Source organism: Mycteria americana, chromosome 2 (assembly GCF_035582795.1).
Source record: "Mycteria americana isolate JAX WOST 10 ecotype Jacksonville Zoo and Gardens chromosome 2, USCA_MyAme_1.0, whole genome shotgun sequence".
In the NCBI taxonomy this organism is placed as follows: Eukaryota; Metazoa; Chordata; class Aves; order Ciconiiformes; family Ciconiidae; genus Mycteria; species Mycteria americana.
The window spans coordinates 20,862,191-20,877,080 of record NC_134366.1 but is presented as its reverse complement, the minus strand read 5'-3'; the positions used below and the strand labels follow the sequence as shown (position 1 = coordinate 20,877,080).

Here is a 14,890-nt window from a genome sequence, read left to right as displayed (position 1 = left end):
CCTTTGCTGCTGCTGGTGCCTCTCGTTACACCTTCTTCTGCAGACCGGGATATCGTCGTCTGGCTGCTGCGTGTCCCCACCCCTCTAACCACAGCAGCCGGGGACAATGACGGGGCAGGAGGACGGGGCGGCCGCGAGGCGAGCGGCGGGCTCCGCCGGGCAGCGCGCAGATTTCGTCCTTCCAGATCGAGAGCTAAATACTGGCCAGCCCCCCGCCCCGCCGCAGCCGCGCAGGCTCCGCGTATTTGGCATTGTCTGGGAGCATTGTTGGAGCTGCCAGCGCCCGCAATCCCACCGGCATGGGGGGAGAAGCGCTGCTGGGTTTACATATGTAGATGCGGGCAGCGTTCAGCGCCAAGCCGACACACACCCTCCCCCGGAGCAACAGACACAAAGGAAGACCTCGTTCCTTTCAAGTCCCCAGAATACATTAAGCTCCGGCTTTCAGTTTTGGAACGTCCCAAAAATATTTCTCTCTTTTTTTTGTCTTTAATGGCACTGCACAAGCGCGGACGGTTCCGCAGGAAACCAGAGGTGTAACCGTATGCACGTGGTAAAAAGGGCTCAGCCCTACCAGCTAATATTTCCTGGTCCCATCCTGCAAGTCAGCTTGAAATGTTTTGCTCTTTTCCAGTTTATTTACCCCTTATAATTTTTGTTCTGTCATTGCCTAGTGCAATGGCGACGCACCAATCTCCGCTAGCCAAATCTGTGCCGTTTTCACGTTTATGGTTACAAATGCCTGATCAAATGCCAGCGTCGTCCTCTTAGGTGAAGAAAAAGGAGAAGTCCTTTTTCTAGTGCGTTTCAAGTGCCTCGACGTTTCTGTCTTCGCCTCACAGAACTAATTTACTCTATAGGAAGGTCTCACAAACTAAACTCGCCACCGAAAATCCGTAGAGGGGACCCCAGAATAGCGTGAGTCGCTGGAACCCCGAGCCGAAGCTCAGGGAAAAAGAGAGGGGACTCTGCACTGCCACGGTCCCTCTGTCAGAGTTTTGCTAAAATCAGGTAATGGCAAAGCCCCACTTAAATTCGAAAAATCAATTATTCGAGGATTCAAATATTGTATTTTAGTAGAGGCTACACACGGAGTTGGAGATCCCTCACTCAGCACGCTCCCTTCGAGAGAGCACTTGGGTTCCCTGCATCCCATTCGCTCCCACTAACCTTGCCACGCTTAACCTCCCCGCTGTCAAAAGCCCAGCGCTTCCAACTCCGACCCGCGGGAGCGAGCGGAGGGGTTTGCGCGTTGCTCTTCCCACCAAACGAGCTCAGTCGTCCAAGCACGGGATTAAACACTAATTTCTGCAACCCTGTAAATATCCGCCTATAGCCTTGAACAGTTTGCCAGGCGTGTGGCCAGGGGAGGAGACCCTCCAGAGGCAGATCGGGCGACCCAGCGCGGTGCCCAGGGGCGCGGGGGTGGCCGGGGGGCGGCTCCGGCTCCAGCCCGGCTGGCCCGCAGCCCCGGCGGGCTATCCCGGGGGGCGTCCCGCGGCCGGTGGGGAAGCCGCCCCACCGAGGCGCGGGGAGACCTCACCTTTCAATGAGCGTCGCGCAGTTTCAAGCCGTAGAGGAGCGGCCGCGGCACCGCGGAGTGTGAGCCGTCGAGGGTCAGACAGCCCGGCCCTGGACGTGCCACCCAGCGCCCTCCGAGCCGGGGGGGACCTGCGGGGGACCCGGCTGCTCCCCTGCGGGGGCTGAGCCACCTGTTGCCTCGCACCCGCGGGGACGGGACCGAGCCGGGAAAGCCCGTGGGAAGCCCTCCCCGGCACCCCTCACCCCCAAAAAAACTCCAGAAGCAGCCTCGCCCTTCTCCGGCTTGGGGAAAATGATGCTTCCTCGCCCCGTTACGGGCGTATTTCCGAGTGAATTAAAGGATGAGATGAAAGAACACCCACCAGAAAGCGAATGCACGTTATTAATTTGGATAATTGTTGACTGTTCCCCCGGTCTCCGGTTTATTTTTTAAGCTGACGTGTGCAGTACCGCAGTCGTTACTAACACCACCCGCCTAAGGATACAGGTTTCCTACTGCTGAGCACCCCAGCAGCAGGCAATGAAGTCTCACAACTACGTCATTTCCATAAATGATTTTCCGCCCTCAGAACTTTTGCGAGAACCGGTGACATTTCCGTAGACCGCATTTGCATGGTGTTTATTCCTCATTATTATTATTAACCATGTGAACAGCCTCTCAGTATCAAGCAACGAAATGTAACAGCAAGTTTTGGAGGGACTCAGGGTGCGTTTTGTTGTTTCACTTATCCGAACATTAGACTTAATTAGACAGATAAATCAAATTATCTGTAATCGACACATCTGCTTTAAAAAAAAAAACCTCTGGAAGTAATTAATCACCGTTTGTTTATTTTTTTTATTTAACTTAAGAACAGAAATAAGTATAAAGAAATGTGTTTAACAGCTGTTCCCTTCTCAAGTACACATGGTGATAATTTCCCAAAATATTTTCTGTGGCAAACGACCTTCTCACCAATCTGATTTAATTTGTCTCATTTATTTGTAAAGAACAGTGCATCGCCTGTTTTGTTTGTTTGCTTAAAGAGAGATTTTTTTCGCATTAAATACTCCTGGAAACACGTGGCTCATTTTAGACCATAATATTGCTTACGTTAGCCCACCTCTTTTCACTTGAGCAAGCTCAGAGAGGATTTATTAAAATTAGACGTCTTTCTTACACTTTTTCAAACTTTTAAAATGCTGCTGAAGTAACTTCAGCCTTTCAACTTTAAGCTATGAGACAAAACTTTATACCACCTATCAAATAACACGTTTGTATAGCGTCAGCCGTCTGATTTTGTACATTCAGAGCTCTGCAGAACAAAATACCAGCCTATGACATCCTGAAGCCACTGTGGCTCAGAAGGTGGCTACAGAACGGGGCATTTTTTATGGAATAGCAACTCTGGTTTTCTGCTGTGGATCACAATTTCACTTGGAGCAGCCTGATCGATAGCAGAGCTAACTCGTAACTTCGTTCACAAAGATCCTGCGTCTTGGGAATCGCCCTCAAAACATACTGGGGCGGATGTAGAGTCCATTTCCATCCAAATCCTGATAACCCTGATTTCATTTTGCAGTCCCACCGATTGCATTAGTTGCTGTAAAGACCTCCAAGGCTACGTTTACTCATAGATGCAACCATGCCTTGGCCGACCGCTTATGAAGGGAATTATTCGTAAATAGCCCTTACAGCCGGAGACACCAAGGTGGGAAAAGTGGAAGGCAGTCACCAGGTTATCTACCAGAATGATACGCTGTTGGGAAAAAAAACCCCAACACTACTGTTATGGTGTAGAGGAATAACTAGTACCTGTGCCTGGCAACGTCGGGGAGGTGCTGCCGGACCGTGCCCCCAGTGCCCCTTCTTGCGCTGCTCCCCCCGCACGGAGGGGGCAAGGGCTGCCCCAGCCCCCCGACCTGCGCGGGGCAGGCAGTGCCGGCACTGCGCGGACGGCAGCGCTCGGGCTCGTCTGTCACTCTGCGCGGGTGTACGGAGCGCGCAAAGCCTTCCCCTCCAGCGGGGACACGGCGCTTCTCCCGCGGCGCGACCCGCGTGGCTCCCGGCAGAGAGGGTGGCTGTAGCCCACGGGCTCCCCCTGCGCGCCCGTGCCGCCGCGCTCCGCGGCTGCGGGTGGGCCGGGGCTGCGCGGCCCTGTGCGGGGCCAGTTTGTTCCCCGTGCGGCGCGAAAAGCCCCGGCGTGGGCCGGCGCGGCGGTGTAAGGCAATAGCGGGGATCCCCGAGGAGGAATGGCAGTGGTGGTAAGAAACAAAAAATTAAAACCGAAGGACTCCCCTCCCCGAAGAAGAAAGGCGCGGCGGGGGGCGGGGGGGGGGGCAGCCCCGGGAGCGCTGCCGCTGCCCTTCATTTTCTTTTTTCTTTCTTTTTATTTCTCCCCCACGCAGGGAGCAGAGGGGGAGCGGGAGCCGGGCGGGGGCATCCCGCGGGAGCTGCCGGGCGACGCGCGGGACTCAGCCGGGGCGGCGGGGCTCTCCCTCCCTGCCCGCCGGGCCCTCGGCAAGTTGCGCAGCAGCGGAGCGGGACAAGGCAGCTCTCCGGACCCGCGGAGCACCGCGCCTCCCCCCGCGCAGCGCCGGGGCCCGAGGGCCTGGGGAGCGGCTGCCCGCGCGGGGCGGCCGGGACAGAGGGGACCCCCTCGCCCGCCCCGTGAAGCCGCTGCCCTCCCGCCCCCGGAGCCTCCGCCGCGCGGGGCAGCGCGTCCCGCGGAGATGCACCGGCGGGGCGGCCGCGGCGCCGCTCCCACAGGTCGGCGGGGGCGGGCAGGCCCCAGTCCGGCCGCCCGCGACCCCACCGCCAGCCCCCGGGCCCGAGCCCGCCTGCGCCGCGGGGCGCGGAGGGGCGGCAGCGGCGGCCCGCGGGGGACCGGGCACCGCTGTGGCCCGGACCAGTCCTTGAGCCGAGCCCGGCACCGTCCCGCGGGCGCTACCCTTCTGCCGCCCGTCCCCGTCCTTCCCCGGCGCTCCCGAGGACGGCAGCTGCCCGTGCAGGGCTGAGCACACACAGCCGCCTGTACGCGGTCTTACGCGCCTTCGCATTCACACACATCGCGGACACCCCTCCGCGCCGCCGTGCACGTCTGCGCGGCACAGATGCGGTATAGCGGCGTGAAGTCCTCTCCGCGCAGCCCGAGGGGTCCGTGCGCCCCCGCGCACCTCCGTGGGTGCCTACACCCGCACACTTAACACACGTGTGCAACATGCCGCCATCCGGGCACAACCCGCCGGGGCTGTGTCTCTTCCCGCCCGCCCGCGTGCAGCCCCTCGCTGCCACACACTGCCGGTCCCCGCGGGGCGCGGAGCGGCGCGGAGCGGGGCCAGGGGCTGCGCGGGACGCCGCGCGGCGGGCGGGCGCTGACGTCATGGGCGGTGTTGGTGCGGCCCCGCCCCCCGCGGCGCGGCTTCCGCCCGGTTGCCAGGGCGACGGGTACACAGTGCGGCCCTGCGCGGGCGCGCAGCCTGCCGCGCCGCCGCCATGAGCCAGAGGCAGGTCCTGCAAGGTAGGCCGGGGCCGGGGCGGCGGCCGGGGCACGGGGCCGGCGGGGCGGCCGCTAACCCGATGCTCCGGCGCTCTGCCCGCAGTTTTCGAGCAGTACCAGCGCGCCCGGACGCAGTTTGTGCAGGCGGTGGCCGAGCTCGCCGCTCGGCCGCAGAACATCGAGACCCTCCAGAACGCAGGTACGCGCCCGCTGCCCTTCCGCCATGCGAGAGCCGGCGGGGCCGGGCCGGGCCGTGCGCGGCCGCGGGGACTTCCGCACCCCGGCGCCGCTGCGCTTGACGCCCGCCGGCCGGGGCCGGGGTCCCGCGGCGGAGCGCGGCGCTGGGCCGGCCCGCGGAGGGCCGCGCCGCCCCCCCCCCCGGGAGCGCGGGGCTGCCGGGGCGCTTCCCCGGTGTTCGTCCCCCCCGTTGGCCGCTCTAGTTTCCATTTTTTTTTTTCCCAGTGGGATTCGAGCTGGTCCCCCGGCCCCGCGGTGCCAGGACGGGCTTGGCCGGTCCCCTGCGGCGCGGTGGGAAGGTTTGTTCCGCTCGTCAGCTGCGTGCGCGGGTTGCCCTGCTTGTTTGCGGGGCTGTTTCTGTGCTTGTTTTGAGGTAGATGGCTCCGGCTGTGTTCTCGTAACTTATTTTTATTTCAGGGAACATTTATTTCAGGGAATCCCCTTCTTCATTTACTTCCTCGTGCTTCCGATATAGCTTTATGTAAAATGTAGAACACAGAATTCCCGGTGAAGCCAGCGCTGACTTGCTGAGGAAAACCTACTTTAGAAGTAACTATTTTTATACTAGCTTTACAAATTGTTCCTAAATTCTTCAGTGCTTTTTGCCAGCAGATTTGCTCAGCTTAGGAGGGATTTGCTTTTGTTATATTGCTGTCGTGGGATGTCGTGAACCAAATTGAGCATTTTTAGAAACAGGAGCTGCGGGAGCACTTCCACCAGCTGTTGTGCTGCTGGCATCTGGCAGACCCACTCCGCTTGTCCAGAGTTCCTGAGCTTAAAAGAGGGAAAAGAAGAAGTGCTCGGTAATTGATTACCTGAAAGGCAGACTGAAAAAGTGCTACAAATCCGTAGTTGGTTTACCATATGGTATTAATGAATTGAATTGTTTTGGTTCATCTTGATTTTGTTTTTAATACTCGTTTCCCAAATCTAGTAAAGCTGTCAGTCTTTTCTGAGATACAATGGGAACAAACAAACAAACAAAAAAGAAAACCGATCACGTAAATACTTTCAACTTTCAGTGGTTGTATTTACAACTGGCTATTAAAATGGTTTTGTTGAAAACCTATCACTTAAAGTCTTGTTAAAGAAATGTTTGCTTTGATTATGGGAGTGACACGTTGACACCAGGCCTTTTGTATTGCCTTGCTGTGCCTCTTGATTTCGCCCCCCCCATCTTTCAGTGAGTTAATGCCACTGCTTTAGTTCATACAAATTATCTCAATTTACCGAAGGGACATCTTGGTCATAGGAATAATTTATGTCTTGTTTGTAAGAGGAGATCCCTCTGTGTCCATTTACAGTTCTGGTTTTAGCTGCTCACAGAGAGAGATCCCATGTAGGCAGGCTTCTTACAGTTCAGCGTTTTTAAAAATGCAGAAAGTTTCTATTTTAAGAAAGCAAACAAAGTGCCAAGCTAACTTTACTTACATTGTGTTTCTTCTTAAAACAATTATTTGATGTAATCTGGTTGGTAGCTTTACCTCAGAACTGATTTGTTGCTTCTGCAGAAGAGATAATCAGTTCAGAGGCCTGAAACTTTCTTCTGCACACAGCGTTGGTCTGAAGGCTAATTTTACAAGGACCAGGCTCTGGGGTAGTAATGTGGAAATGTGCATTTCTGTAGGTTATCATCCTTCTTGGCTCATTCAGGTACTGAGCTGCTTTTCCATAGGCTTTAGTTTTTCAGATGCTAGAAAAGAGGAGAATGTCTGCAAATACAGTGTTTCCTATTACAATTTATTTGAATGGCTGAGACCCACAAATATTTTACCCTCTTCCCCAACCTGTGCCTTTAAAACTAATTCATAGTTATATAACTAAAATGATAGCTGTTAGTTTTGACCTTTTCTGGATGTGCTGGATACAGCTTTTAAAACCTCTTCCTAAATGAAATGTGATTAAGTGGTTTTCAAAACCTCCCCCCAAATAAAATGTGATTTGGTCCTATTTTAAAGCACTTATACAAATATTTGGAGACATAGCTGTCCAGCAGATAACTGGCGTACCTTTTACGGTCTTGATCTAGTGAGCTCTGGAGCAATGATTTGAGAAAGAAAGATGTCTGTCTGTACATGTATCTCTGTATAAATCCATATATATAAGGACTGGGGGCTCGTTTCTTATTCTGGTAAAGAAACTTAGCTATCCCTTAGGGAGATCACTGTTTTAAGAAGATGCGTAAAGTCTTTGCCTGCTGTCATTTTCCATTAGGTTTAGGAGTCAGGAGCACCTTGCAGGGTTCTTTGGTTGGATCTCAAAGGTTGTCAGGGTTTAGTCTTTTTCTGGCTGAAGCAGAAGGCAAGATGACAGTGACTTGAATTTGAACAAAATTGAGCCCTTAAGAGTACACTACAGTACATTTTGTATTATTGGCCTAGGTTTATATTCCTGGAATATCTGAAATTCAGACTGGCAGCAGGGAAAGATTGGTGCTCAAGGAATAAAGCGTTTGGTCCCATTTTTAGAAGTCCTTTTGATAAATACTTAACATCTTATAAGGAAAATAAATAATAGTTTGAGACCTCATTCTTTGATGAGGTGTCTCTGGACACCGTGCTAATATCATGAAAGATGGAAGTGTGTTTAAAAAATAATTTTTGACTACACTATGAGCTCTGCTTCTGTAGTATTAAACCAGGTACTAGCAGTGGTATTGTTGCAAATTAGGAGATGGCAGACTGCAGCATGGAGGGGAGCAAGCGGCCAGGATCAGAGGTGGGAGTTTCTTACGCTGGCTTGGCTGTTGAGAAACCTTAAGGTACCATTATTGTGGAGACTACTACGTATGACCTGTAAGGAAAACTGGTGAGAACTGGCAAGCTGGAAAGAAGGTCAGAGCGGGCCAACAGGAAACCCATCTTTTCCCAGGGCATCTCTCTTCTGAGGCTTCTGTATCTCATCAAGCCTTGGAGCTGCCTTTCCCACTGAGCGGAGATCCCAAAGGTGGCTGTAACCAGGGAACTGGGATCTGGCCCTGGACTTTGACACATTTACATGGCACTGGCGCTCTCATGGTCAGGAATGTCCTGGGGGGTTAGTGCCTGGGAGCTCAGCAGCTTTCTGGTGGCGGGGAAGTGCAAGGAATGATCAGAGAAATTCCTTTGTCAGAACTCATTCCTGTGTGTTTTCCAACTCTGTGGTTGGCTTTGATAAGGTTGTTCCTTATGATTAAGTACTACCATGAATAATAATTGCAGGATTTGTCCTTTGACTGGTTAATTATGGATACTTGGAAAAACCCATCTCCTGCAGATGTTTTTTTGCAAACTTTTCCCATTTAGTAAATATATACTTGGAACAATGACAGACAATTAATTTATCAAATATTGTTTCTGGAGGGTTGCTGACTAATGGGAGAAGCTACTTTGGTAGTAACAGTTTTAAACATATTCTTTAAAAATAAATCTATTCATTTGGCAGCTACAGCCCATGAAATTCAGTCCTGGCATGCATTATTGAGCTCCACACCCCCTTGTCCTTCCAAAATTTAAAATCCTAGAAATAGACTATTTTCAATTATAATGGCAGATGAACTTGAGCTCTCTCTATTGCACTGAGATTTAGACAGCTTTCTGTCTTTTAGAAAATTTAGGAGAAAATCTGAACTGTTTCCAGTATGTTTCTAAGACTGGTAGTCACTGAGGGCCTAATTCTTCTTTCTTCATCTGCCTCGTAAAGTGCAGCACTCTGTAAATAAATAGTCCCTTTGAAATAGTGTTTTGTTTTGATTTTTTTAAAGAGACATTTACAATTCAGCATTAATAAATGTATCAGAATAAGATTTGAATTACTTCTGGGTATTCATTTTTGTATTCTCTCATAGTATGAATTAAATTTCTATTTATTTGTTTATTTTGGATTAGAGCTTGTGGTGATGGGATCATTGCTTTTAATTTGTAAGTTATTTAAGGATATAATTGGGATTCAGAAACAGTTTAGTCTAGCAATTTAGCCTTTGACTTTAAAGATATTACAGATCAGCTCTTTAACCCCTTTCTTGGGGCTGATCACATTCTTAAGCACAATGGCTGTGGAAGTCACAGGGAAAGCCGAGTCTGGAGCTTGGAAAAAGGAATTTGAAGCTGTGTGGTCCAGCAGCCTGTGTGTTGCCATGGGACTCTGTGTGCTGGGACCCTGTACACCTGGGTTCCCTTCTCATTGCTGCTGGGGTATTTTTATCATCTTGGGCAGATAACTTCAACTGCTGTTCCTCTGCCTTACCTACTCGCTGGCCAGTCTGCAGGGTTCCAGGAAAGTTCCAAAATGTCAGTGTAAAGGAAGACCCTTTACCAGTGAATCTCTTCCAGCTGTCCTCCCACTCCATCAGCCCACAACTCTGAGCCCAGGTCTCCTTTCCATTCTGCCTGGTATCAAGCTACTTCTGATGCCTTACACTCCAGCTTACAAGCTATACTCCAGGACTGAGTCCTCTCCTCCTCTTTTACCTCTGGGCATCTTCTCCTGTATCTGTTCCTCACAATCAGTGCTGGCAAGAGGCTATAGCTTGGGGGCAGGACTTGTCTGCATCTAACTAGGGCTCTATCACAAACCCTTGTGGCATGGCAGATTTTCCCCTGCTTCGTAGTCTGTTTTTATGCAGGTAAAGGGGGATGTCATGAGTGTTAGTTCTCTCCCGGCTATTCCACTATTCCACTGGTGACAGATTTTAAAAGCTGTATTTCAAAATCTTTGGAGTGGTTTTAGGAGTCTTCATTTTTGAGAAAAGGCTGCTCAAATTTATTTCCTTCATCCAATTACATTCAGTCTTTTTGCCCATGCTTTTCTCAACTTCTCTTCCTGGTGTATATATTTTTAAATGTACCTATTTTGAATGCAACAATTGGACACTTGGCCCTGTGTAAGGAGGATGAGACTCTGGGAGGAGATTTCAGGATGTAGTTCCACATTTTAAATATTAAAGAATGTGCTCTGATAGCGCAATGCTTTGTAGAAAGCCTGCTGGGAGCATGGGGTGTGTAGGGAGGATGGCTGTTGAGTCAGTTGTGCAGAAAAAGAGCTGCTCCCTTAAAGCATGTGTGTTCTTGCCCTATCTGGATCTTGCAAGTGGATATGAATGGACAGATTCCAGTGCCCCTGTGTAGCCAGTTCCAACATTTGAGTTTATGCACCCTCTCTTGTGAAGGATGCACTTTTAAAAAAAAAATTATTTTTATTTTGAGTTAAAAGCTTTGCAGAGCTTTAGTGGGAGGAGAAGTGCGAGAGAAGTATGCAATGTGGCATGAAAGGCAAAAGGTTATCTTTGGAGTTGTAGTAGATCAAGTGAGGAGAGTGGCTTTCCCTGAGGCTTGACAATGTGGTGGTGCCTGATGAAGGGAAGAAGGAGGCTGTGTATTAAGGAAAGTACCAGACAGATGTCAGAGAAGGAGAAAGTAAATGTAGCTGAAGCTGGAGGACTGGCTTTTTCTGTAACTCAATCAACTGAAAGCTCAACTGCTCCAGGATTCTTCCTCTTCTCAGCCTCCTGGCCTGTTTGGAGGAGATTTGCAAGTAGAAGTTTCAAAGCCAGAATTTGTTGGGAACTTCTGTCTCATCTTAGCGAGTGGCCATTAAAAAGAAGCAGCTCCTTGGGACCACCTTGGTTTTTGTGTGTCTGTGAAGGATTGAGTGGTGGCCACTAACTAGCCCCGTGAGGGGCATTTTCAGAAACGCAGTCCTCTTGGAACAGGATTAGTTCTGCTCCATTAATGCAGAAACAGGGTCTGGAAAATGATCAGCCAGATCGGCTTTTAAGGAGGAGTAACTTACTGCTCCTCGATCCTTCAGAAATCTCCAGCCCCGCTGTCAAACTGAATCTGCATTATGTCCCTCACCATCTGGTAATTGCTGTACGAATTACTTGATTACCCAGAGTCTCTGTTACCAAACTGTATTTATGTTCCCTTTGATATTTGAAGGATTGCAGTTATGTTGTGCATGGAACCATCGCAGCGAGGAGTCTTCTTGGAGAGAGTCACGCTTCAGGAGTATGTACTTGAGACGTGCATACCGCATTGTCTCTGGAAGAGGCTGTGTCAAGATGAATGAATGTGAAAGTTCTTTCTCTCACTATTCTGGGAAAATTGTTCTAAGTCTCCTACTTAAAACTTGTTGCTATGCTGCTTCTAGGAAAGGGTAGTTGAAGATAGGAAGCTGGGGTGAGGTGGAAATAAATTTCCGTGTTATTTCCTTGTTAGATCAGCTGAATTTGACATCGGGAGCCCTGAAATATCAAGGTAATATGATGAATGTTTGAGTGCTAATATTAGCTTGGTGAATGTTTTTAGTGTAACAGGTAGCACACAAAAATTAGAAGACAACATTATATTTGATCCAAAGCAGAAATTAGAAGGACAGCATCTTCAAGATAAGAGCGTGTCTAGAGACAAGACTAGTGTAGAATGACTTTTTTTCCACATTTACATTTTAAAACGGAAATAAATTTTGTTTTTAAGGAAGGCAAATAGGGTAGGAGTGGTCATCTTCAGATGCAGAAATGGAGAGAATTTGAAATGTAGAGTTATGTTTTTCTGACTTGTGACTCGTCAAGTTTGACAAGGGTTTGGCGAGGGCAGGAGGAGGGTAGAGGGATTCTGCCTGGCTTCCAGGTGGTTTTCCCCAAGAAATCAAAATGACCAAACAAAGATTGCTATCTCCAAAATAGTGACTTTCTGTTTGGCTACAGAAACTTGGAATGAAAAAACTTGGAACTTGCTGCTGCCCTGAGTGCTTTTTTTTTTTTTTTTCTTCAGATAGGCAGCAGCCAGCACTTGCTTGCTAAAAGAAAGTGCATCAGGCCTGTGCACAACAGCTCCACTTGAGAAGTGTGTATAAGGGTGATTCAGCTTCTATAGTGTGTCATTCTTTGAAACAAATCTGAGTGGGAAACTGAGGATAGAAAGCGGAATCGTTCCTTGCTCAAGGTCAGTCAAGGTTCCGTGATGCAAGAGAGAATATTTGGCAGTAATTCTCTGTTACTCTGTTTCTGAGTTGCTAGTGGGAACTCTTCCAAAACAAATCTAGTCCAATGGTTTAAATGCCTTATTCTGCAGTTTACTTTCTGTGTGCTGCCTTTGAACTAGAGTTAATGAATTTCCTACTTCTGTCACAAGAGACTTATTTAGAAGACCACCAAAGAGTTCTCCCGAAGTTTTCAGCAGCAAGGCACTGCTACTCCCTGCTCTGTCCGGCCCTGTTCACTTGAGTGAATGGTAGAGGTAGAAGGAAGTTGTTGGAAGGTTCTTACCTATTCTCCTGCCTTAAGATAATGTTAAAGAAATTTGAATGTAATTCAAAATGCTTATAGGAATCCTGGCTTGGACCTTTTTGGAGAAGAGGGGTAGTCCTTGCTCTAGACAGGACAGTCAAAAGAAATGAAGAGATCAAGTAGAGGAGCTCACCAAATACAGCTGTCTCTGGGATAAATAGCTGGGTTGGACAGGAAAGCCTCCTCCTGTGTCAGGACCCATCTGTCCTTTCCAGCACTATCTTCAAAAGTCATAGAAGTAAAGGTGGACATCTTGGTTTTCCTATAGATGTTTTAGCGAAGACCATATCATCTCTATGTAGCTGTTTTCACACTCTCAGAATTAATTGTTTATTTTTTCTAAGTGCTGTAAGAGAGAAATACTCAGTTTGAAGATGTGAAAATCTTGACAATGGTGAAAACTCCTCAAGCAGTTGGTCTGGCAGAGGAGTCAGATGATGGATAGCATCTCAGTGCAGAGAAAGTAACTGGTTTTAGAGAAGGTGGGAAGTAGAGGTAGAGGCTTTTAATTATGTTCAATGCACAGGCATAATCCAGGCCTATAGGCTTCTCTCAATTCTCAGTTAATTTGATGTCAATATAAGGCTTGTACAGCAACAGAAATTGATTTTTCTTTTTCTTGTTCCACCAGAGCTCTTGTTGTGATAATTATTTGTTCGCTGTCTTCTCTCGCATGCAGACATCACTTTGGGGAAAAAATATTTTCCTTGAGGATCAGCAGAGTTTCTATTATTTCTAAACTGTTTCCATCCATTCACTGTTTTTTCAACCCTGTTCTAGAATCTTGTGTCTTTTCTTCAAACAGTAACTCTCATTTCACTTTTCCTCTCTGTTCCTTACCTTCGGTTTCATCAGCTAAAATAATTTGCGGTAGAATGTTTTGTGCTGATGCTTAAATGTCATCACCAAGCTTTGCATGGTTTACACTACAATGAAATGAATGGTATTGGTCATGGGGAGGCATGCTGCTTGGAAGCATTTTCAGGCTCAAGGCTTTTTAGCCTATTCTAAAAGGGAGATCTGTATCGGCTAATCCTGAAAATACAGATTATCTAAATCTCATATTTGGGACAACTCAAAGCATATGCATAGGTAAACTTTTAAAATGTGGTTTTACATTTTGTGGTGTCTAGGTATGTCATGCAGGCCAGAAACATGTCATGTGGTCTGGATCTAGCTCATGGGTAAAGTGATTCTAGTCTGTTTAAATTTCACTGGATTTTGAGACCATCACCAGAACTGAACTGTCTGCCACATCCTGCTTGAATGTCCTACCCATCAGGCTCTTGGCTTTTCTAGGGTCAGGACACTGCACACTGAGGCGCTCCTTTTTTTCCCCCAACCACTTATAACAGTATCTTTTATATCAATAAAACTTTTAAAATTTTTTTCTTGTTTTCTTTATTAAATAATCTTGTTTTCCTATTATCTCAACTTAAGGGGTCAAATGTGATATCTGTACGCTAAATAGAAGTGTACTACTTCTAACTGTTCCTGCTTTACTGAATACCTTCAGTCTAAAGAGTCGGAACAGCATGAGGTCCCCTTAGGAATTTCAGCAGCTGTTTGACCATGCAACTGATGTTAGAGGGAAGGACAACAAAACGCTCTCCCATAGAGACTCCCAGGTGACTTGCTAGAAGATAGCTCACTATAGATGATACATGGGGTTGTCCCCAACTTGCATGTTTATTTGTTTTTACTTTTAATTTGTCATATAAAGTACTTGGTGCATTTTGATGTGAAGCATAACTTGCTAATGAGCCCATACTTGCTATTTGGGAGAGTTTGTGAGAAGATGTCAATATGATGACCATATTCTGAAGTGATTTCTGCAAAGTGCTAAATGAATTCACATTGATCTTACAATACCGGAGGATCTAGCTTTTGTCTGTTGGTATACAGGAGGCCTCTTTCAGCTCCCAGTGGCTCTGACAGAAGTGCAAGCAGGCCCCAGCTATACTACAGACCTACTTCCATAGGTTCTACATGCACATGTTCAATTAATGCAGGTTACAAAGCCATTTTTGGTGCTTCTGTAGTGCTATTAGACATCGCAATTTCATTTCACTTTTCTGCTTTTACTGCGTGCCCCCCCGAGACCTGTGTTATTGTGACTTGTGAACATCCTGGGAGGCCGTACCTCTTGTGGCAGTGCAGCTTCTGTCTGGAGTATTGACCTTTCCAGAACAAATTCATTAGTTCTCAGCATGGCCTCCATGGTTAGTTTTACCCTCCCCCCCCCCCCCCCCCCCCCCCCTTCAGAGCCATATATAGATTATTAGGCTATTTTCTTCTTGCTGGGATCAATTTGGTTTTAATTTAAAATAAATGTTCTCTGTGAGAATTACACTGCTGCTCAACT

At 48.5% G+C, this 14,890-nt stretch overlaps 1 protein-coding gene across 1 annotated transcript in view; it reads left to right on the top strand.

Annotated features, from left to right (window-relative positions):
- Positions 1-4,968: 4,968 nt before the first annotated feature.
- The window catches only part of SPAG6 (sperm associated antigen 6), a 38,183-nt gene continuing 28,261 nt past the window's right edge, over positions 4,969-14,890 (top strand). Inside the window, exons 1-2 of the mRNA XM_075492669.1 lie at positions 4,969-5,042; positions 5,125-5,220. Of these exons, the coding sequence (XP_075348784.1) occupies positions 5,018-5,042; positions 5,125-5,220 (121 nt within the window). The 5' untranslated portion in view covers positions 4,969-5,017. The remainder of the gene's footprint in view (positions 5,043-5,124; positions 5,221-14,890) is intronic.